At 29.6% G+C, this 24,962-nt stretch overlaps 1 protein-coding gene across 1 annotated transcript in view; it reads left to right on the top strand.

Annotated features, from left to right (window-relative positions):
• The window catches only part of LOC133334454 (segmentation protein cap'n'collar), a 138,828-nt gene extending 119,383 nt beyond the window's left edge, over positions 1-19,445 (top strand). Inside the window, exons 6-10 of the mRNA XM_061542750.1 lie at positions 6,716-7,123; positions 7,196-7,292; positions 16,670-17,955; positions 18,957-19,286; positions 19,344-19,445. Coding sequence (XP_061398734.1) covers positions 6,716-7,123; positions 7,196-7,292; positions 16,670-17,955; positions 18,957-19,286; positions 19,344-19,445 — 2,223 coding nt within the window. The remainder of the gene's footprint in view (positions 1-6,715; positions 7,124-7,195; positions 7,293-16,669; positions 17,956-18,956; positions 19,287-19,343) is intronic.
• The last annotated feature ends 5,517 nt before the right edge of the window (positions 19,446-24,962 follow it).

Here is a 24,962-nt window from a genome sequence, read left to right as displayed (position 1 = left end):
GATTATGTAACAGTAAAATTGGTGACTACAATTTTGTAACGGATCATTTTGTTGTTGTTATTACTACTACTTTGAGTTGACAAAACTTGGACATTGGACAAATAAATGTTGTGTTTATTTTATTTTTCTCCTCCAATATCCAGAGCATAACAACATAACACAGGTGATCTGTAGATGACCAATAGTTATGTTATTCTAACGTTGATGATGAAAACAACAACAACAGTATACCACAATAAAATGTATTTATACACAAGTACATACATGAGTATATATGTGTGTATGCAACAAATTTTAAAGAGAAGATCAAGTTTTTTTATTAAATCCCCCTCTCCCCCTCTCTCTCTCTTCCCACACTACATTAAAGAAAATATTTATTTTTCATAATTTCTTATTTGTTCAATTTGTGGTTATTGTTGGACTACAGCAACAACAAAAAAATAGTCTCAAGAAAATATTTTATTTTACTTTGTATGAAGATTGTTATGAAAGAAAACATCACCATCACCTTCTTGAAGAGAACAAAAATGTTTTGTTTTTTTTTTCTTAAAGAAGAAGATCATTAATTCTTACCTGTTTTATTTATTTACTTAACCAATACCAATGTATTTCACAGCCACGCACACACATATATGCACCTAGATTTTCTAAAAATAATAACAATTCAAGAACAATAATAACAACAACAACGACAACAGCATCGTCTTTCTAGAGGAAGTTGTTCGTTTGATTCCCCTAACGAAAACAAAAGACTTAGCACACAAACGTGGCTGCTCTTAATGATTGTTATTATTGTTTTGTTTTCAGTGAGATTGAGAGAGAGTGTGTAGATGAGTGAGTGATGCCAAGGTGTGATGAGAGCAACAACAGAAGCAACAGCATCATGTGCAATAGTGCCAGCTCTATGTATGGGTGTGTGTGTGTGCGTGCAAGTGTTATTTACTATTTGCGTGTTGTTGTTGTTTTTTTTCTTTTGGTTGCACACACACCCCTACAATTATATACACAGAAAATAAAACATGTCTCCCTTCATGTTTCATTGCTGGCTGCTACTACCGTTGTTGTTATTGTTTTGTTGTAAATAATGTTTTGTCGCCTTCTCGTCATCACTCCTTAACTCTCAGAATCACATGCCCGGGTGTCAGCAATTTGTCAAACACGTTCGGTCAGTCAGTCAGACAAGCTCGTCTTGAACGAAAGAGTAGTAGTAGTGGCAAACATTTCACTAAATGTTAAACGATTGCGCGCGCGTTCTAAGTTGATCTTGGAAAAAAAGAGAGATTGAAAAAGAAAAAATTAATAAAGAAATAAGAAATGCACAAAATATAAATAAATATTGAAACCAAAATTCAACTGTCAAAAATCGTTCATTCATCGAAGATTATTTGAGAAGTTACACAACAAAAAAGAACATTCCGCGCCTTTAAATTATGGATTTTTGAAACGCCAAGTGAATTAAACAACAACGCTTTTTAATTTGAATGACTTGTCCAAGTTCTTTCGTCGTCAACGGACACAACAAAAAAACGAAGCAGCAACAACAAGTGCCACACAAAAAATTGTGATCAATAAACTTAAGTGGTTGTGCATTTTTTTATTATTTGCACACAAAAATTTTGAATTGGATTGCAAAACAGAATCAAGAAAAAAATCAAATAATAATAACCTGTCAGCTTTTGATCTGCAAAAGTTCAAAAAAAAAACAATCTTTACAAAAAAAACAAAAACAAAAATTATCTGTGATATTCCTGGAAATTTATCCTCCCAAAAAATTTATTTGGCTGTGTTTTATTTTTTCTAAAAAAAAAATAAATTTTTAATTATTACACAAAGTGCAATATTATAGTTATTAAGTTAATTTCAAGGTAATTATTGAAATTTTTGTTTATTTTTGAATTTTATATGCAAAAAATTCCAATTATGAAAAATTATCGCATTTATTTAATATGGAATATAATTAATTGTAGAACACAAAGAAGTTTAAAAAATGAAAATATATTTACTCATGTGATCGCGACCATGTGAGGAGGGCGAATTCCCTTGAACTCGATTTCAGTTGTTAAATGCGGGAGAAAAGTGACTGTTAGCGGTTTAAAAAAATCAAATATAAACATAGATTTTTTTATAAAACATTTTTTAAACGTGATTTTATGAAGAAAAAGAATTAAATACCCGACTTTTCCCTTTTCAATTTTCTTCCGACGGGTCGTTTTTATTTAAATAAGTTTAAAACATTGTGATTTTTTAAATGTTCTCTAAATTTTTTCTATTTTTTTTTTTTTAATTTAATAACTGTGGATTTTTTTTACTTTTTTTTATAAAAATTTTTTGAATTTTTTTATAAAAGTTTTTTGAATTATTATAAAAAATGTTTTTTTTTAATTTTTTTTACATTTTTAATTTCATTTTATTTTTTTAATTTTTGTAGATATTAATTTTTTAAATAAATTTATAAATGTTATTATTTTATAAATATATGTAATATTTTTGTGGATTTTTTTAATTTTTATTTTTTGTAAAAAAATTTTAAATATTTTTTTTTTTTTTGCATTTTCAAATTTTGTATTTTTTTATCTTTGTAGATATTAATTTTTTTAAATAAATTTATTTATTTTTTTAACATTTTAAAAATATAAAAAAACTGTATTCAAAATTAATTTATTTGTGCACCCACAATTTATTTAAATTCTATATTTAAAAAATAAATTTTTCCCACACTTATTTTAATATTTACGAAACAAACCAACGCCAGCAAACAAATAAACACCAACGGGAATAACATTCCCTTGGGTGCAATAGAGGGGGAAACGGGTTAAACATACATTTTAACTTAACCAAAAAAAAAACAACAACTAACAACATATCAATTGAAAAAAAAAAAAAATATTTTAACATTTATTTTCCCCCAATCTCTGTGAAGAGTAAGATACCAAATCTAACCTGTCGATCAAAATCGGCACGATCAGTTTTTATTTCGACAGTGTCTGGTGTTTGTAGACAGACGGACAGACAAGCAGCCTCATTCAATGATTTTAAAATGCATTACATTTAGCAGCAGCACCATATGGTGCATGCCATTTCCATCTTCACAATTTCAATATTTCTTAATCCATTTCTGGCAAACAGCATATTTAACACGGCTGCCAAATAGCCGCCAAGGTATTTGGTTTTTTTTATTAAACATATCAAAAATCCAAATCCCCACACAATCTACCATCATCAAACACCTTGATTCGAATCAGACGGAGTGTTCGATTCATTCACTAAAAAACACATACTGTGAACACTTGTCAATAATTTTGTGAACGAATTGGAATTTATTTCAATTTAATTTCGATCGATCTTCCGTTTGCTAACAGTTCTTCTCCTTTTTAGTCCGTTTAACGTTGAAGATTTACATTTTGGTCGGTTGGCGTCGTCTTCACCAGCGTCGTGATCATAATCGTTGACTTGTAAAAGAAAATGTTAAAGAGCAACAGTGTATGTGTGTGTGTGTGTGTGTGTGCAAGTTTGACCAGCCACCACAGCAATCAGTCAGATTTGTTTGATGCATTCTTCACGTTTTTTTTATTTCTTAATCTTTGTCTTCTCCCATTCTAACTCCATAAATGTTGCCTTCATCGATTTTTTTTTCGATGTGGCGGGATTTCAAATTTTCTGGTTTTTGAGTAATCGATGGATGTTGTGTGTTTTGGTTTATGCGAAGAGTAATTGTTGTTTAACGAGGGTCGGATCGAAATGTTCAATCTGAAAAAAAAAGAATAATAAATCGACAAAAATGTATCCTATGGGAGTATCTATTTGTAAAAAACAATTAAACTGTCATTTTTCCTGCAAGATAATAAAATTCAGCTAAGTTTTCGCATTGAAAATAATAATTCAGCTATTAAAACTGCAATTAAGCTTCATTTTTATTACAAAAACATCAATTCAGCTACTTTATTATTATAAAAACATCAATTCAGCTAAATTATTTTTATGAAAATTTAAATTCAGCTACATGTTTGTAGTTATAAATACTATTTATTTTTTAAAGAAAGATTTTTTTTTGACTTTTTATAATGAAAACTACAATTCAGCTAGTTTATGTTATAAATTATAGAATTCAGCTAACTTTTTGTAATGAAAAACACGATGTTATCAGATTTTATTAATGAACACAGCAATTCAGCTAACTTTTTTATGAAGAAAACTATAATTCTGCTATATTTTTGCAATTAATACGTCAATTTAGCTTACTTTTTTAATAAATATATAAATTCAGCTAACTGCTTGTAATAAAAACCACAATTCAGCTAACATTTTTAACGACATTTATAATTTATTCACAATTCAGCTAACTTTTTGTTAAGACTTATATAACTAGCTTCCTTTTCGTTATAAGAACAACAATTCAGCTAACTTTTTGCAACGAAGCCATCAATTCAGCTGGCGATTGGCAAAGAAAACATCAATTCTGTTAACTCTTATTTATGAAAACCATAATTCAGCTAACATTTTTTATTGGAAACATTAATTCAGCTAACTTTTCGTAACAAAACCAAAAATTTTGCCATGTTTTATAATGCAAACAACAATTCAGCTGACTTTTTATTGAGAAAACTATAATTCATATAACGTTTTGTATTACATCAATTCAGCTAACTTTTTGTGATAAAAACCACAATTCAGCTAAATTTTGTGTTAAGAAATATACAAACATGTTGAAAATACATCAATTCAGTTAACTTATAATGAAAATCTCAATACAGCTAGCATTTTGCAATGAAATTCACAATTCAGCTAATCTTTTCTAATGAAAATATCAATTTAGCAGACTTTGAGAAATAAAACCAACATTCAGCTAACTATTTCTAGATATATACACATTTCAGCTAATATTTTGTAGCGAAAATCACAATTCAGCTAACATATTATAATGGAATCTTTAATTCAGCTAACTTTTTGTGATGGAAACAGCTACTTTTTTATACATAACTCAATGTTTGTAAAGAAACCCACAATTCAGCTTAATATATCTGGAGAAATACACATTTCAGCTAACATTTTGTAACGAAAATCACAATTCAGCTAAAATTTTATTATGGAATCTTTAATTCAGCTAACTTTTGTTAATGAAAATAGCTATTTTTTTATTTGCCCACTTATTTTGTGTAAAATTCTAATTCAGCTTAGGTTTTCTATAAAAAAATTGACAATTCAGCAAACTATTTCTCTATGGAAAATGTATTTTAGTATTTCTAAAATAGAATTTAGCTAATTTTATCTACATATAACACAATTCAGCTAACATTTTCTTGACAAAAATTAAATTCAGCATATATTTATATTTGACAATATAATTTTAAAACTTTTTGTATAAAATTGTAATTCAGCTAAGTTTTTCTATACAAATTGACAATTCAGTAACCTGTTTTTGTGTGGAAAACGTAATTTTATATTTCTACAACATAACTCAGTCAATTTTTCCTACATATAACACAATTCAGCTAACATTTTCTTCGCAAAATCGAAATTCAGCAAATATTTGTATTTGAGAATATAATTTTAGATTGTATAGCATTGTAATTCAGGTTAGTTTTTCTATAAAATTTAGTCAATTTTTCTACATATAACACAATTCAGCTAACATTTTCTTCGCAAAATCGAAATTTAGCAAACATTTATATTTGACAACATTTATATTTGCTTAAAATCGTAATTCAGCTAAGTTTTTCTATAAAAGTAGACAATTCAGCAATCGATTTTTGTATTTTTTGTATGAAAAAATTTATTTAATATTTCTAAAATATAATTCAGCTAATTTTTACTATTTGTATCTCAATTCAGCTAAGTTTTTATTGACAAAAACTTAAGTCAGCAAAGTTTTAAGCGATGTTTTGCCTTCTTATAAACCTTTAGCTGAGATATTTTGTATACAAATGCTATTCAGCGAAATTTTTCGGCAAACAATAATCAAATTATCAAATTTACTGTATGTGAAAATTAGTTCTAGTTTTTTTTTTTAATAAAATTCAGCAAGGTTTTTGAGTTGAACAAATAATTATAGTTGTAATATTTGTAATAAAAAATCAAAATTCAGCAAAATTTTCCTTCAAAATAATCAATTTTTTGCCTTTGTTTTCCCCCTATTTTTGAACCCACCTCGTTAATAAATACCTTTCTTGGTATAACGTTTGCTTGTATTGTTTGGTCTTCAGGAAGCTGTCAATGCTCATAGCCCTTTCTCATACGCATGCTCACGTTCTTCATTTCAATTGGCATTTCTGTTTGTTTGTTTTTTTTTTCATTGTCTGTCTGTTTGGTCGTGGTTATGCTTCGTGGTTTGTTGACTGTTCCAAAACAAACGAGGGATTTCTTTCGGTTATGCTTTATTTGAATTTTTTATTGTTTGTCTAACCACCTTCAGCCTTACACAACGTGAGAGTAAGGCAGAGAGTGGGAGACATTGAGAGGAGAGTTGAGTGGCAAACATAAATGATCGATTAGTTATTTACAGTAATGGACCAAAGAAAAAAAGAAAACAATGTTGTATTTTGAAAATGTTGCTGTTATTGTGATTATTGATGAAGATATTCTTGATTTTTTCATGGGAACAGTGAGAGGAGGTTGGGGGCACATTCATCACCCACACCTTGTAGAAATGTCTGCAATTTAATATTTTTCTGAAAAAATACAATATCTTAATACTCAAATGTTTTGTTTCTCTTTTCAGGGTCGCATGCCCCTTAGCCGTGGTGTCTCAATGGAACAACGTCTGCAAGACATTGCCAGTCTATTCAATCCCATCCCAAGCATGGGTGTTGTTGGTGGTGTCTCCGAAATGTCACCCTATCCGCACTACCCTACCCATCCGTATACATATCAAAGTGGACCACAACATGCTCAATATCCACCACCACCGCCACATCCCCACCATCATCATCATGCTGCAATGTTGCATCCCAACGCCTCGTTGGGTGATTTGTGCTCAACACAGCCTCATTATGGCCACAATTTGGGTTCTGCAGTATCGTCCAGTATGCATTTGACCAATTCTACACATGATTCCGATGTCACTGGGGTTGGGGCCGGTGCTGTGGGTGGTGCCTACAAAATGGAACATGATATGATGTATTATTCGGTAAGTTGTTTTTTAAATATTTTTTTTCGAAATTTTGAAATTTTTAATATTTTTTGTTTTTTAACTTTTTAGAATGCCTCTTCAGATATGAATCACACCACAGATGGATTTATCAACTCGATATTGAATGATGAAGATTTACACCTAATGGACATGAATGTTAATGACAGTAAGTAGAAGATTTATTTTTGTTACAAAAAAAAAAAAACTTAAGGAAAAAATAATTTAGTGGTTTTCCCTTATATTTATTATGAAAAAAAGATAATTCAACAAACTTTTTTTTCAATAGAAAAATTAAAATTGATATATTTTCCGCTGAGAAATGCAAATTCAGCTAACATTTAAGGTTGAAAATCTGTATTGAGCTAAATATTTTAATAGAATTGCATTTTATTTCGCCATAATTTGTAATTCAGCAAAGTATTCTTGCTGAGTTTTTATTACCCAAATTAATTTTTGGGAAAATTCAGCTACACTTGTTTTTCAAAATATTCAATATTGTTCCGTTTTTTCTCAATTCAGCTAAGATTTGTACCCATTATAAACTAATTCAGCTCACTTTTTCTTTATAAAACTAAATTCAGCTGGGATTTATACACCAAAAAGTAATTCAGCAACAGTTTTCTTCGCATTACTAAATTCAGCAGATTTGATAGAAAAATAATTGGTATAAAATCTTAATTCAGCTAACTTTTTTATTAAAAGAAATCAATTCAGCTGAAAAAAAATAAATTCAGCTAATATTTTCCAATCGAAACGCTTATACAGCTTCTTTAATATTTATGAAAACTTTATAAACATTTCTCAATTCAGCTAAGTTTTTCATTTTTAAAGCCCAATTCAGCTATGTTCCACATTATTAAAATCCCATTCAGCTATGTTTTTTTTTTTTTTTTTTTTTGACTAAAATTACATTCAGCGTAGTACTTGTTATATTAATAACACTGATTCCCAAACATTTTCTAAACAAAACGCGTAGCCAGCTTCTTTATTATTTATAAAAACGTATCTAAAATTCAATTTTGTTGTTTTTTTCTCAATTCAGCTAATATTTTCCAATCGAAACGCTTATTCAGCTTCTTTAATATTTATGAAAACTTTATAAAAATCAATTTTGTTGATTTTTTTCTCAATTCAGCTGAAAAAATGATTTTTTTTATGAAAATATATAATTCAGCAAACTTTTTTCAATGGAAAAATTGAAATTCAATGTGTAAAAATTGCATTCAGCTAAATGTTTTAATAGAATTGCATTTTATTTCGCCATAATTTGTAATTCAGCAAAGTATTCTAGCTGAGTTTTTATTACCCAAATTAATTTTTGGAAAATTCAGCTACACTTGTTTTTCAAAATATTCAATATTGTTCCGGTTTTTCTCAATTCAGCTAAGATTTGTACCCATTATAAACTAATTCAGCTCACTTTTTCTTTATAAAACTAAATTCAACATTGATTTATACGTCAAAACGTAATTCAGCAACAGTTTTCTTCACATTACTAAATTCAGCAGATTTGATGGAAAAATAATTGGTATAAAATCTTAATAAAAAAAATCAATTCAGCTGAAAAAAATAAATTCAGCAAATATTTTCCAATCGAAACGCTTATTCAGCTTCTTTAATATTTATGAAAACTTTATAAAAATTTCTCAATTCAGCTAAGTTTTTCATTTTTAAAGCCCAATTCAGCTATGTTCCACATTATTAAAATCCCATTCAGCTATGTTTTTTTTTTTTTTTTGACTAAAATTACATTCAGCGTAGTACATTCAGTGTTAATAACACTGATTCCCAATTCAGCTATGTATTTCTTTAAAAAATCAATAATGCAATTCAGCTGAAAAAAAATTCAGCTAACATTTTCTAAACAAAACACGAATTCAGCATCTTTAATATTTATAAAAACCTACATAAAATTCAATTTTGTTGATATTTTTCTTAATTCAGCTATGTTCTTCATTATTAAAAACCAATTCAGCTACGTTTTTTCTTGACTAAAATTACATTCAGCTTAGTATTTGTTATGTTAATAACACTAATTCCAATTCAGCTAACTATTTCTGTAAAAAAAAAAATCAAAAATTCAATTCAGCTGAAAAAAAAAAATAAATTCAGCTAACATTTTCCAAACAAAACGCATATTCAGCTTCTTTAATATTTATGAAAAACTACATAAAATTCAATTTAGTTAATTTTGTTCTTAATTCAGCTAAGTTTTTCATTATTAGAAACCAATTAGGCTATGGGTTTTCTTGACTAAAATTACATACAGCTTTGTATTTGTTATACTAATAACACTGATTCCAAATTCAGGTAACTATTTCTGTTAAAAATTGAAATTAAAAAAATCCAATTTTTTTCTATTTTGGCGCCCAATCTTTTTTAACTTCCTCTGTATAGATTTAAATAAAGTTTCAAATTAAAAACGATCCAACTACCAACATTCTAAAATCACTTAAATTTTATAAAAGCTCTTTTTTATTTAATTCGCAAAACAGATAAACTTTTGCAATATCAGCAAAATAAGCTTTCACTTGAGTAAAAGCTTACCTTGTCAACAAAAACAACACTAACATAAATATGACTCAAGAATAATTCTTTTGAAAAAAGCAAATCAAATACAAATGAAATTAAAAGTATATTTTTTGCGGAGGTCTGTCCTCTCTATTCATACTCAGTGGGCCCCCGCGCCAATAGCTAGCTAACCGAATATCGAACATTCACAACAACTAAAACTATGTGAGCGAGACGATAAGTAGAGCTTTTTGCACGGTTGTTGTTTGCTGAACAAAAAAATATAATTTTTTCGGTTTTTTTTTTTCATTAATTTCTTGAATTTTGAGTGAGAAGCACACACACACGGTGGACGCCTCATAACGGTTGTTTATTAAACAAATTATCAAATATTTAATTTGCAAAGAAAATAAGCATTTTTTGTCTATGCTATATTGTGTGTGTGTTTGTGTTTATTCTTAACTCCAAAGCATAGTTGTTTTTATCAATGACGCAGTCACATTTACCCGCCTTTTATTCGCGTAACGGTTAAGTTGTAGTGTGTGCGCGTTGTTTTACCTTTCATTATGAATCAAACAACAAGTGTCATTATTGCATTATCAACTCCCCACACTCTGCATCTTCTTCTTCTTCTCCAACGGTTAATTGTTCACAATTATGTATACGAACAGTGCTGCTGCTGCTACCACAACTGATATGTCATAAACAGAAAATAATAAATAAACAGATAACAACAACAACTATAACACATGCTAAAATAAACAAAAAATAAAAAACAATAATAAATTATAACAGGGCAGGCAGCCCGGCAACCAAAGAAAAAAAGCAAATTTATAAATCATTTCTTAATCGAAGAGCTGCGAGCAAGTGAGAGTGTTGTGTCAAAGTATTAGGTGTGTCTGGTTACTTTCCCTGCAGGAATTGTCCAGTAACTTCTTTCTGAGAGAGTAAGGTAGTTTTATTCTCTTTTGCAAGAAAAATGCGAAAAGTAAACAGACGGCATCCCTGCAGAAGCTTGCAACTAATCAGCTGATTTGTCAAAACAAACCAATTTGTCCGCCATTATAAAGAATTAAAAGAAAGAAAACACAACCAGTTTAACACACACACTGATCTTCTTCCGTCATTTTTCTAAAAATGCTGGAAATAGTCTTTTATTTTCCTATTACATATTAATACTTACGTTTTTCTCGTTTTGTAAAGTTTTTCTCCAAAAACAATTAGTCTTGCTAAAAGCACAAAAATAAATAAACAAACAATAGAAAACATCTGATTGAATGTCGATGTATGAGAAGAAGAAGAGTTGCAAGAGATTGCAAGAAGAAATTTTTCCAGCAAGAATTTGCAAACTCTCACTGAAAGAACTGTCAAAATTTCTCTCTCCAACCGCTCTCTTTTGCAGAACTTTTGGGTTAACAGACGACTTCCAGTAACAATTTGTAACAATTGTTACAAACTTTAGGGTAACCAGACACACCTATTGTAGGAGGAAGAAGAAGAAGGGGGAGAGAGACGCAACACATCAAATTAATCGTGCGAAAAAAATCAACAGGTGAGAAACCCCACAATAACACCAACAACAACAAACCGCACTAGACAATTAGTGGCTCTCTGAGTACACAACAAAGCCGATCAAGAGAACGAACGCATGACGTTCACACTATGAGAATTCTTTAAGTATGAGGGGGGTTTGTTTTTTGCAAAGAAAACAATCATAAATTGAATAAATAACAAAAAAAAATAAAAGAGTTGAAATAAAAAACAATATTCTACATATAGTGTGTGTATGTTATCTATAACTCAGTTGTTGAACAAATAACAAAAAATATAAAACGAAAAAAAAAATAAAATTATTAAATGTTTATGGGAATGTTTTTAATTTCGCATTTTTTACACCTCACACAGTAGTGGGGTAAAAACAAGTGACATTAGTGAGACCTATTATTAAGATTTTTTATAAATATTTTTAATATAATTCCAATATTTTTTGCCGATCCCGTTTGTTTACTACTATATGTGTGTATGGAAACACTTTGCGGCAGGTTAGGCCCAGCCACATGTGATTTCATGAAAAAGTGTGAATTGAAAAAAAATTGCCTACTTCATTATCTGATAACTTTTTAAGAAAAATTTCCATTTGTCATTAGATTATGCATCTGATACCTATTTTGCATAACGCAAAAACAATTTGTTCTTATCTCAGAATTATTACGGAAAGAGAGATTTTAAAGAGATAGAGAGAGAACCGTGCGAAATCTGTCCTTAGAATCTGGCTTTTTAATGGATTTAAAATTCTTTAAGCCCGAATCCGTCGGAGAGATACATACTTCAATTTGGAGATCTGTAGGGTTTTTATATGATTTTCTAATAGTTAAGAATGACCATCTACCGGTCTTGGGAAGGCCATCTACCGGTAGGTAAGCCATCTACCGGTTATATACCATTAGGTTATACATCTGATATTTTTCATAACGCAAAAACGTTATTTTTGGTTCTCATCTCAGAAATGTTACGGAAAGATAGATTTCGAAGAGAGGTGGAGAGAGAGAGGACATTATCACCGTATGAAATCTGTCCCTAGAATCTTAGTCTTTTATAAGTTGAAAATTCTTTAAACACAGATCCGTCCGAGAGAAAAATATGTCGATATGGAGATCAGTATGGTCTTATATTATTTCCTATAGTTATTTATTTTATTATTTGTAATACCTTCGGTAGATTTTCTAATTTTAAAGGATCTTCTGTACTAGAAGAAGGCTTCCTTTAGTTGTTCTCATATCAGAATACCTCGTAAATCTTTTTGTAAAAGTAAAAGAAATCCTGTAGGCCTTCTGTTGGTTTCCAAATATAGAGAACCTTTTATAGTGTCTTAAATAGGCCTCCTCTAGGTATGTTATACATAAAATATTCCCTAGAGGTTTTCATATTAAGTTCTTTTTTGTATTTTTCTTCTACTTTAAATAAAAATTATAACCCAAAACTGTAGAATACCACCGCTATGTTCAATTTCTCCCCCATAAAGTCTTTCTGAGTAAAAATATGTCCGACTCTCTTCAATATGTATTGCCTAGAAACAAAGTACACAGACATACCTATTATTGAAAACGTGCTATTGTTATTTTTTGTATATGCGTTTTTTCGCTCGCTAGACAATGAGAGTGATTGACCTTGTTACTTTCATATTTATTATTAATCATTTTTGTTTTGCATTTCTAATTATCAGGGCTCGGAATATAAATAACATTAAAAAAATCAGAAAAAATATTTATTTAAATAATTTAATATTAGTAGGTCACAAAAAAATTAAATATTTTTATGAAATATATAACGCACAGTAAAATAATGTATTGTTTACACATATTTAATTAAGGAGTTTATGAAAATTTTAAGTTTTTTTGTGTACGTGAAAGTAAATTCGATGTATCGCCAGATGTCTATATTTGAAGCGACACATTGCAACTGTTAGAATTTTATTATTCTCTTTTCTTATTGGAATTTTTTTCTCCTAATGTTTTATCATTCCAGAAAATCAACCCACATGCCTAAATACATTAAAATCAAATATAAAAAAATGCCAATCATGTTAGCATAATTGTCGTCATTAATTTATCGCATTATCTGCTCTGTATATTTATTATTTCAATTCCAAAGTCTAGTTATTAGAATGATAAAAACAAATAAATATCTGTACTAATACTACTTAATTTGGTAATTTACGGTATTTGCCTTTTTGCCATAATAGAATGCCAAATTTTGTTCCCATAATTATGATCACTCTCTCTCCCTTATACAGAGTTATTCATGTTCTCTACATTATACTCATTCAATGATTTACGTATTATAATGACATATATATATATATCCACATTGAAATGTATGTATAAATGTACAAATATATTCCTTGAGTCATTCATTTCGTTTACGATCTTATTGTGTATTAATTCATTTTTTTCTTTAATTTTTTTATTTATTTATATTATTATTTTTGCATTTTCTTTGACAACACGTTGTTTTTATTTGGCTCTCGCTCGCTCAGTCTCTCGTTTATACTACTCATCTCTGCACAATAACGTCATCAGTTTCAATGTTATTTTGCTTCTTGTTGTTGTTGTCTTCACTTCTCTTGATGTGATTGTTTTGCGAATGCTATAAAGTTCATACGACAGTATTAGGCAATCGGGTTCTTGTGTTCTGGTATATAATACAAAAAAAATATATATATTTTAATAATACCCACCGCAACAAATATTCATAATGAAATAGAAAATAAAAAGAAATATGTGTATATATGTTGCTACGTAAATATCTATATATTAATGTACTAATAATCTAGTCATGAACAGTGGTTAGAAGGTGATAAAATGTGAAAAAAAATAATAAAATTAGGTGTTTTTTATAAACCATTTTTATAATATATTTAATAACAGAATAAATAAATTAAAAACACTATTAAATTAAAATAGTATTACAATGAAACATTAAATATAAATATGAAGAAAATAAAAATAATATTTTGTTCATATTTAATTGCAATTAAAAACCATTTAAATATGAAATAAATTAAATAATAAATATAATTAAAATAATAAAAAATATAAATATGTATATAAATATTATGTTTTAAAATAATTAAAATGATAAAATAATGAAAAAAATATTTAATAAATATAATTTTCAAGTTTTAAAAATAATTATAAAATAAATTAAAAATTCATTCAGATTTAGACATAGCTCCCACACATATTTTCGTCAGATTTTACGTAAAAGGTGCATTAAATAACGTACTGAATTGAGTCTAGAGTGATGTGTGTGAAGTTTCGTGAAAATCGGTTAGATTTCGATATAGCTCCCATATACAGTTCCGACCGATTTTATATAAATGTTGCACTGAAGACATAAAATATTTCTCCGATAACGATATAACTTTGCACAGGGTACTTTTCCACGCAGTGGGAAACAAAAATACCTAATTATAGCCGATTAGTTTAAAAAATGAAGGAAAGCCTTAAATTTGGGGTACCGCTATATGGGGGCTACCGTAAATAATTGGCCGATATATCTCATTTTCAATACCAAACATCCCAGAAGTAACATTAATATCCGTCCGTTTGAATTTCTTCAATTAGATCGCTGTTTTTGACGTCAGATGTCAAAATTTTTGTGCGAACATGTAGTTTGATTAGACGAACAATATTCAATTTCGAATTTTTCTGTAGTTACGTCCGTTTGCATTTATGATGACGATATGTATATCACATTTTATTAGTTTATAATTATTTTATTTTTTTAATCTATAAATTATTTATTTTATAAAAAATATATTTTAAATATTTTTTATAGTACGTTTACATTATACCAAATTTCGTTAACCCTGTAGGTTCAAATTGTCAATTTCATTGTATATGTGTCAAATAAATCCTCATCAAGTAGGTTAACCCGGTAAAAAGTTCTAATGTAAATTCCGTCGTATTCAATTTATGTGTTATGCTCATCTATTTCTAAATTATTAATTAATATTTTTTATTCTTTAATTTAAGTTATTTTATATTCCATATTTCATTTGTTTCAGTTTTTGAAACACTGTGCCCGTTCTGTTTACTCATTTGGTTCAAATTGCACATTGTTGTTTTTATTATTTTTGTGTGTGTGTGTGTATTTTTTTTAATTTTTTTTTTTTTTGCTTTTGTGATATTTTGCGCTGTTTACTATTTTTAAAATGCTGAGTCATCATTCTTGTTCTTTGACAAAAAGCAAATGAAATACTCTCAATGAAATAAATATGTATGCACATATGTGTGTTACTCTGATGCAGTCTTGTGTGTGCGAGAGAAAGAGCGCAGATAAGAGAATATGGTGAATATTGTTATACTTTAGATATTTTTGATTGTTTTAACCGCGGCATCCCAAGAAGGAGCAACAAGTTGTTGCTGATTTAAATTACTGTTGGAATATATTTTGGTTTTTCTTTTTTTAAAATAATAATTCTTGAAGAATGACAAAACTTTGGTTTACATTGAGAAAATTGCATGTGTCGCCAGAGGCCTTTATGTATAAACCACGTGAAAATGTCATATTAAGCCATGGTGAGAATAATAATTATCAGTGTGAGATGTAGACAGATGATGATTACAGGGTTGCCATATTTGTAGAATTTAAGAAATAAAGTGATGCTTTAATAAAAACGATTTTTTATTTTGTTAATGATTTAAATTCATTTAATAAAATAATGTAATGTTTGTTTGTATGTAATGTTTGCGAATTTAATTGTCAATTGTAATAGATTTTAGTTAAATGATGATTTTTTTAATTGGCAAAATTTTTTTTTTATAAAAAATTTCCATAACTGTGTCATTTCGGAATTGAATATAAAGATATTAAAACTTATATAGGTTTCTCCTTTTAAATTTTCCCATTGTTTGTGTCACTAAACAACAATAAAAATAAAAGAATAAAAAAAAACAACACAACACTAAAATAAAATACTCGATAAGAACTGAATGAATTGTGTGTTGGGAACAACTACGGAGAATCAGAAGAACGGTTATATGCCATAAAAAAAGTGTCACGTACTCATATTCACTTACTCACCTCCACTTTTTTGCAAAACACACAAAAAAATACACAATTTCATATCTGCAATGTGCATACACATATACATATATACTATATTTGTTAACTATATGTATATAATGCGGCGTTATCATCAAAACAACATATACGAATGATTTGCTTTTGCTAAAACGAGTAATTTGTTGCTGTTTTTTTATTTTTTATTTGTTTGAAAAGAAACTGAAATCAATGGAAATGTTGAATATTTGTGCTGAGTCAGTTAGTAGTGAAAACTTCCTTTACCTTGACATGTTTTTTTCTTTGGGTTTTAGTTGAATGGCTGTTAAGTACCAAGGTACCAGAGTACCAAGTTTCCCTTTCATTGGTTTTCCTTTTTCAATTTAATTTTGCATAAAATTTACATCTTTTTTATTTACAAAAAACCCTACTAATATTCCATTTTAATTTTCTTCTTCCTTTCAGGCTTCTGTCGCATGGTCGATGTCAACAACAGCACCAGCAATAATTCCTCTGTCTTGGGTCTACCCACTGGCGCTGGTCATGCCAGTGGTGCCGGCATTACTGGCGGTACAGGTTCTACAGCTGGTTCTACCACTAGCGGTATATCAATGAGTGCTGCCAGTGCTGCTGCTGCCAACGGTGGCGCCAACGCCGCCGCCGGCGCTATGACAAATGATTTAATGAATGCCACTGGTGCCACGGGTCAAGCTGTTGCCGGTGCCACAGATCGTCTGGACGCTTCCAGTGATAGTGCTGTTAGTTCTATGGGCTCAGAGCGAGTACCATCCCTTTCGGATGGCGAATGGGGTGAGGGTAGCGATTCGGCCCAGGACTATCATCAGGGCAAATATGGCGGGCCATATGATTACAGTTACAACAACACCACAACCAATAATCGTCTAAATGATGGCAGCCGCCAACCACCCGTAGCCCAAAAGAAACATCACATGTTTGGCAAACGTTTCCTAAATGAACAACCCTCGGCCGGTAATGTGGGCGCCACCTCGGCAGCCAATGGTCCAGCTGCTGGCAGCCTTGTACATGGCGGCCCAGCCCATAGCATTAAATATGAATATGAAGCATATCCCCCGGTAGCTGGACTACATGAGAACATCAATGGCCATGGTTTGGATAATGGTGGTGCCATGGGTGGTCCCGCCCTAAGCAAAGATCACCATCATGCCTATGGCCCAGGAGCCTATTCCCTTGATTTCTCTTTGCGTACACCACGCACTCCCCATGAATTGGTACAGCATAATCACACATATACCCTGCCGCAGGGTACCGGCTCCTTGCCACGCCCCCAGCAACGTGACAAGAAACTCTCCACATCATCGTCCACCAAATCCGCCAAATCTAGCAGCCACAACAACAGTAGCAGTGGCAGCGGCGGTGAGGAGGAAACCTATATGACACGCGATGAAAAACGTGCCCGTGCCATGAACATTCCTATACCAGTTTGCGATATCATTAACTTGCCCATGGATGAATTCAATGAACGTCTATCGAAATATGATTTGAGTGAAAATCAACTGTCATTGATTCGTGACATTAGACGTCGTGGTAAGAATAAGGTGGCCGCTCAAAATTGTCGTAAACGTAAATTGGATCAAATTTTGTCGTTGGAGGATGAAGTGAAACAGGTGCGACGTCGCAAGGACGAATTGAATGCTCAGCGCGAGAGATTGTTTGCCGAACGCAAAAGGGTTTCGAATAAGTTCAGCGCATTGCATCGGCATATCTTTCAAGTAAGTAGAGTTTTTTCCTCAAGGGTTTTCGAATGAATTTTAGAAATGGAAAATCTGAGGGGAAGAAATATTTCAAAAGACATTTTTGAAAAATATATCTACAGATATTACTGTGAAAGGATTTTTCAAAAGTCTCTCCGGCATCCTAAGGAGGAGCAACAATTTATTGCTGATTTAAATTACTGTTGGAATAGATTTTGTTTTTTTTTTATTTTAATTTCTTTTTAAATAATAATTCTGTATAAATTACAAAACTTTGGTTTATATTGAGAAAATTGCATGTGTCGCCAGACCCCTTTATAAGCCACTTTGAAAATGTCACATTAAGCCATGGGGTTGCCACATTTCCACTGTGAATTTTTTTTCCAAACTCTCTCCGTTTTAACGGCATCCCAGCGAGAAGCAAAATTTTGTTGCTGATTTTAATTACAGTTGGAATATATTTTGTTGTTTTTTTATTTTAATTTCTTTTTAAATAATAATTCCTTGAAAATTACAAAACTTTGCTTTACATTGAGAAAATTGCATGTGTCGCCAGACCACTTCATGTATAAGCCACCTGCCATATTAAACCATGGTGAGAATAATTATTATCAGTGAGATGTAGACATATTTGATCATTTTAAGAGAATTCATTTAATAAAATATAGCTATTTAACCTTTTTAAATTAAATTGTCAATTTCAAAAAGTCTCCTTTCAAAATGTCTGATTTTATTGAAGTGAAAAGAGCAGAAATTGGTCCTACCTCCCGTATGGAAATTTCTCCCACTATGAATGATGTGTCTTTTGAACACCTGTTTCTATATGAAGGAGATGCCAGATCGAAAGAAAATTTAACATGTTTTCATAACAGAGATGGAAGTTTAAAAAAAAAATCCTAAATTTTTTTGTTTTCTGAACTGCCCCCGTACTTTCAATTCGATAATTTATAATAATATTTTATTTCAAATTTTTTTAATCTTTTTTATTAATTTGCTATTTTTTTCTTCTATTTTTCCAGTATTTACGGGATCCCGAAGGCAATCCCTGCTCACCATCAGAATACAGTCTACAACAGGCAGCTGATGGCTCCATATATCTCTTGCCCCGGGATGCGGCCGCCAATAAAAATGACACCAACAATGCTGCTAGCGTTCTGTTGAATGGTGGCAGTGTTGGCAGCCCTCTAAATGGCAATGCCATGCCAACACATCATCACTCACATATGGGTGGTGGCAGTGTCGCCGCTGGCCATTCAGCGTCCGGTGCTGGTGGTGGTCATCATTTGCATCAAGTGCCACAACAGCAGGCCTCGCTGCATACAGCAGCTGGCTCATTGGCCCACAGCCATGTGCAACACCATCACCAGCATCAACATCATCATCAGCAGCAACAACAGCATCATCAGCAGCAGCAGCAACATAATCCACAGACAACACATGCCCATGGCCATCCCAGCACAACAACACATGGAGGAGGCAGCCAGCAACAACAACCGCAAAAAGATTGAAACTTATTGTGGCAACATTATGCAGCGCATTGGTTTCAAATACATCCTCCCTCACAACAGCAACAACAACATCATCCTCATTTTCATCGTCATTGTCATTTTTCACAAAATACTACAACTACTAAGACAAGCACTTGTACTTTAAGCTGGCCTCCGCACAGGCACAATAATCAACGGAAACATCGCCATCATCAGCATCTTCTTTCTCCGAAGCATGGAAATTCGCATTTCTGTTTTGGCTTACATACTGCAACACATCATTATCCTAATCATCATCCTCCCTCCTCTCATGGGCATTATGAGTCTACTTACTATTGATTACATTATTATTATTTTTTGTTTATTATTATTTTTTTAACTATATCATTATTATATTAATAACAATTCAGGGGATTTTTATTTTCTTAATAATTTCTTTTTTTTTAATTGTTAAGCAAAAGGATTATTGGGATTATTACAACAACAACAACAAGAAAACCAACACAAAAAAATATGAAAAAACCATATAACAAATATTAAAAAATATATTGAAAATGTTTTATAAATATTAAGGAGCGTTTTTTAAACTTTATTTTTAATTAATTAATAAATGTATAAGTGTATAATATTTTACTATACACCATTAAGTATGTATGTATGAATGTGATTTGAAAACTAAACAAACAAAAAAATTGTAAAAAACTATTATAAAATTTAGAAATTTTAAATAAAAAAACAAGAAACAATTGCATTAGATTTCGTTGCAACAACTAAACGAAATCTTTTCTTAACAAATAACAACAAGTTTTCTATACAGAAAAAAATTATGTGGTGTATTCTTATTTAAAATGAATTTTAGTGTATTTTTTCTCTTCTTCTTCTTCTTCTTTATGATGGACACATAGTAATATACATATGTACTAAAAAAAACTAATTGTGATTATATCACAAAAATGTTATTACTTTTTTTATTTTCATATTATAGGCTGATAATTTTGATTATAAGACAAGCCAGAAAACGTAAATTTTAATAAACAAAATTCAGTTTTACATTTTGTTTGTCAGTTTAAAATTTATTTTGTTTTTCATAATCATTTTATTTGCCTATAATTATTAATTTTGTATTTAATTAATTTGAACAAAATTTTTTTATGAATTTGTGATAAATTATGGTTTTTTATTATATTATATAATTTAAAAAAGATATCAAAAATAGCTTTTTTTGTTTACATATATATTATTTTTTTCTTGGAAAAATTTACTTTTTGGTTAAATGGATTATTTTATATGTATATTCTTAAAAAATAAAAAGAAAATTATTATGTTTTAATTATATAATGTAGTGCTACTCTATAGTGTTCCAAATTGTTTCTTCTTTTCATTTACACTTTTTTTAGGTGTATGTATTTAAAAAGTAATAATAATTACATAATAACATCTTTCTACACAAAATATGTCCCTAATATAGTTACTATACTAAGCTGCTTTTAGTTTGTAAACATAGATACATATTTTCAAAAAAAAAATAATACATATATAACCCATTTTTTACAAATGTAAATACTATTGTAATTTAAATTATTATTTTTAAATAATATATAAACAAAAATTTTCATTTTTTAATGAAATTGTTAATTTTTTCTTTTTTTATTAAAATAACTTTTATCAAATACCCTTTGTTGCTCAAAATTTGGTCAGTCAGTTACAAAAATGGATAAATTGGTGAAAATTTAAAAAAGATTTAAATTGGTTCTATTTCCGATTAACCTCTATTTGGCTCTATTTCCGATCAACCTCGTTTATTTTGAAAGTGATTTAAGTCCATTTTAGATTCTGGTACACTTCCTTGATTTCTGGTAGATTTTACAAATCGTAATAATATTTTAAAGTTTACAAAGCCTCAAAAAAATTAATACCACTTAACAATATTTAAAAAATATCAAACACTTACACATTGCAGTAGAAGGAAAAAAATGGACTTAAATTACTTTTAAAATAAACAACTCATTTAGTGAAACGTTTGTATACCCACAGTCTTATGGCTAATGAGGTTATCTATACACTTTGCTGAGCAAAAATGTGCCTCATCGAAATATTGGTTTTAGACACCATATTTCTTTGGACCAAATCCATTTGGGTAGATTTACAAATGTCAGTCTGTCTGGCTGGCTGACTGGGGTGCACAAAAACTCTCGAAGATAGTCACCGTATTCATACAAACTTTGCACATTGTAATATTTCATTCAACCCTAAATCAAGTTCGAAGATGGGGGAGCGATATTCCTCTTCCTGGTACCTCCCCCACAAAATTTGGTTGAAAATTAATTTTATAATTTGGGATACGTAGTCGAGCGTAAAAGTTGACTTAAGTCTTTTCGATTTTTGCCTTTGACTAAAAATTCGACTTTTCTATCCTTCAATACTCAATTTCGGCTTTTAACACTATTGAAAAATCGACTACAAATTTGATTATTTACATAAATTGTTTGGGATTTGTGCTAATAAAAAAACAAATTATGAAGAAAATCGAAAGTTGATCCTCAAAGATCAAAAGTCGACTTCGGCTTTTAGTCTTTTTAATACAAAAAATCCATTAATCGATTAATCGAAAGTCGATTTACTTATCAATATTTATAAAAATACTTGAGCGGACTATCTGATTTGAACCAAGATGAAGATGGGACCCATAGGCCCACTTCAACTGTTACCTTCCCCACAAAGGGTCAAAATTTCCAAATTTTTTAAATCTAATCGTTAGGAGATTAGTATGTCCAATTTTATACACACTTTGCACACCATAATATTTCTTCCAATCTTAAATCCAGTTCGAAGATATCTGATTTAAGATTGATATCTCCCCCAAAAAAATAGTCAACATTTTTATAAATCCAATCCGATTTGACCCAAACTTTTTGCATATAATATTTTTATCAATCCTAGATCAAGTCCGTCCACTTCTTCGGGTAGCTCCCCCACAAATTGTCAAAATTTTCATTTTTTTAATCTATCACAAATCAAATGGAATGTCCGATTTGATTCATCAACTCAAAAACTAAGTTCAAAGATGGGAGCCATCGGTCTATTCCATCTGCTACCTTCTCCAGAAAGTGTCAAAATTTTGAATATTTGTTAATACAATAAAAATACAAAATACACACATCGTAAATTTGTTTCAAACTTAAATCAAGTTCGAAGATGGGAAAAATCGGTCCACTCATGCTAATAATACCTCCCACACAAAATGGTCACAATGTTGCTGAAAACGGATTTTTTATCTGGAGAATGGATTTTCCGATTTGAACTAAACTTTGCACAATCTAATGTTTTAACCATGCTTGCATAATATTGGAAGATGGGACCTACTGGTCCATTCCTTCCCACAAAAGGGTCAAAATGTTGAGAATTTTTAAAATTCACATGGAGCGAACGGAATATTCAATTTAATCCATACTTCGAACACGGTAATATATTTACCTTTTTTTAAAATGTTGAAATTTTTTAATCCAATACCATGATAATGAAATGTCTGGTTTGATCCAAACTTTGCAAACCCACATTAAATTCTAAGATGGGTCTATAGGGCAACCTCATCTGGAACCACTCCAAAAAGTGGACAATTCTTTGAAATTTTGTTTTCTTTACATTTTTTGTTGCTAAAACGAAATAAAACACATTAACGACGATTTTTTCCCAAATTTTTGTAAAGTAGTGGTATTTTACACTTTCTTAGATATTGTTTATGTTTTAAAAATGTTAAATTACTTAAATTCCCCTGAATAATCCTTGTTTTATTTTTTCCTAAACAAATTTTTAAGATAATTTTTACGAGGGCAGTTCGGAAAGCGCGGTAGAAACAGAAAAAAGTTAAGTGTTTTGGAAACTTCCATCTCTGTTATGAACACGTGTTAATTTTTGTTTCGATCTGGCAACTCCTTTATATAGAAACAGGTGTTCAAAAAAGACGCATCCGCATTTTTTTACAATGGAAATATTAGAAATGCGTGCTTAGATTATAAAAAATTGCGGGTGATCCACCATTGATTAAAACCGAATAATAAATCCTATGTTTTTCCCAAAACCTCGGCAAACCACAGACTGAGGGTATATATGTCTGACGGCAACTCCGACTGACACTTTTTTTACTTGTTTTACTTAAGTTAAATTTAAAATATATACAATTTTTATTTGAATACAAATTCAATTAGATTTGGTGTCCCTAAAATAACCTTTAATTTTTTCCCATATTTCTCCCTCTCTATCTCACTCTGTAAATAAACTACAATAATAAAACGATTTTTATTTGGCTTAAACCTATATAACTGTTATATGGTATAAAAATAATAATAATTGTTATAACAACAAGCTATGTATAGTAAGACCTTTCTAAATTTTAAATAAAATTATCCAACAGCCTAACTATAGAAATATTTATTTTTAATAAATAACAACAACTTAAATATTATAACCACTTTTTAATATATAACTTTCTTTGCTTGTATATTATAATGCTTCGTTTTTTTTTTCAAGCAAAAAATAAATATCAAGGAAATTTGAGAAAAAAATTATGAAGAAAATACAATACTATTAGGCATTTACTTTTTATATTTAAAAATAATAGAGCATAAAAATAAAATAAGAATAAAAAAATAATTTAAAAACAAAATTAAAAATTGTATATGTAATTTACACAACTGAAATTTACTTTATATATAAACAAACAACAACAAGAAATCACAAATAATAACTACACTTATAATTAATGAAATTATGTGTAGAATAATAAATATTATATAATTTTACACACAATTTCATGTTTCATTTTTAATTTGTCTTGTATATAATATTTCTTCAAAAATAGTATAATTAAAAAAATTGTGTACACATTTTATGCTATGAAAAAATAATAATACATTAGAGAGTGCATAATAAGAAAATAATTTGTTTTCAGTTTTTAAGACTTGAATAATATATTGAATGTAATAATAATAATATTATTATATTAATATTATAATATAATATATAACAAACAAATAAAAAATAAAATAATATGTACTTTATCTAAATGTATATTATGGAAAAAAGCAAACAAAAAATACACAAAAACAACAAACTAAAAAAATAAATTTTAAAAGGATGTTTTAATTTCTTTATATTGCTGGTAAAAATATTATAGAAGGGCCCAAGGGGGACGCAATAAATTTAACTTATCTTCGATCGAGAAGATCTCTGTGTACCATCAACCTTTATGTGGGCAGTGAAGCTACGAAAAGTCGGTCGAGTCACATATTAGAACCTACATTGTAAATTGATTTCCATTGTCGCCATTTAAAATACATATAGGACCATCAAAATATAATAAAAATGTTGGAAATTGGGAAAAGTGAATTCACTTTGCCAAAAATGGGAATGTGAATTCACAATAAAATTCTCATTTCCAAGCCAAATCCTAATTTTGTTCGCTTTCACGACAAGTTTGGAGCACAATCGATCATTTATCCACTGTTACATATCTTTTGCTCTATTTTGAAAGGCCCTTGC

Source organism: Musca vetustissima, unplaced genomic scaffold (genome assembly GCF_032173495.1).
Source record: "Musca vetustissima isolate MV318-11 ecotype Yass unplaced genomic scaffold, APGP_CSIRO_Mvet_v1 utg561, whole genome shotgun sequence".
NCBI lineage: Eukaryota > Metazoa > Arthropoda > Insecta > Diptera > Muscidae > Musca > Musca vetustissima.
The sequence above is the reverse complement of the archived record's forward strand: the minus strand, read 5'-3'. Positions and strand labels throughout refer to the sequence as shown.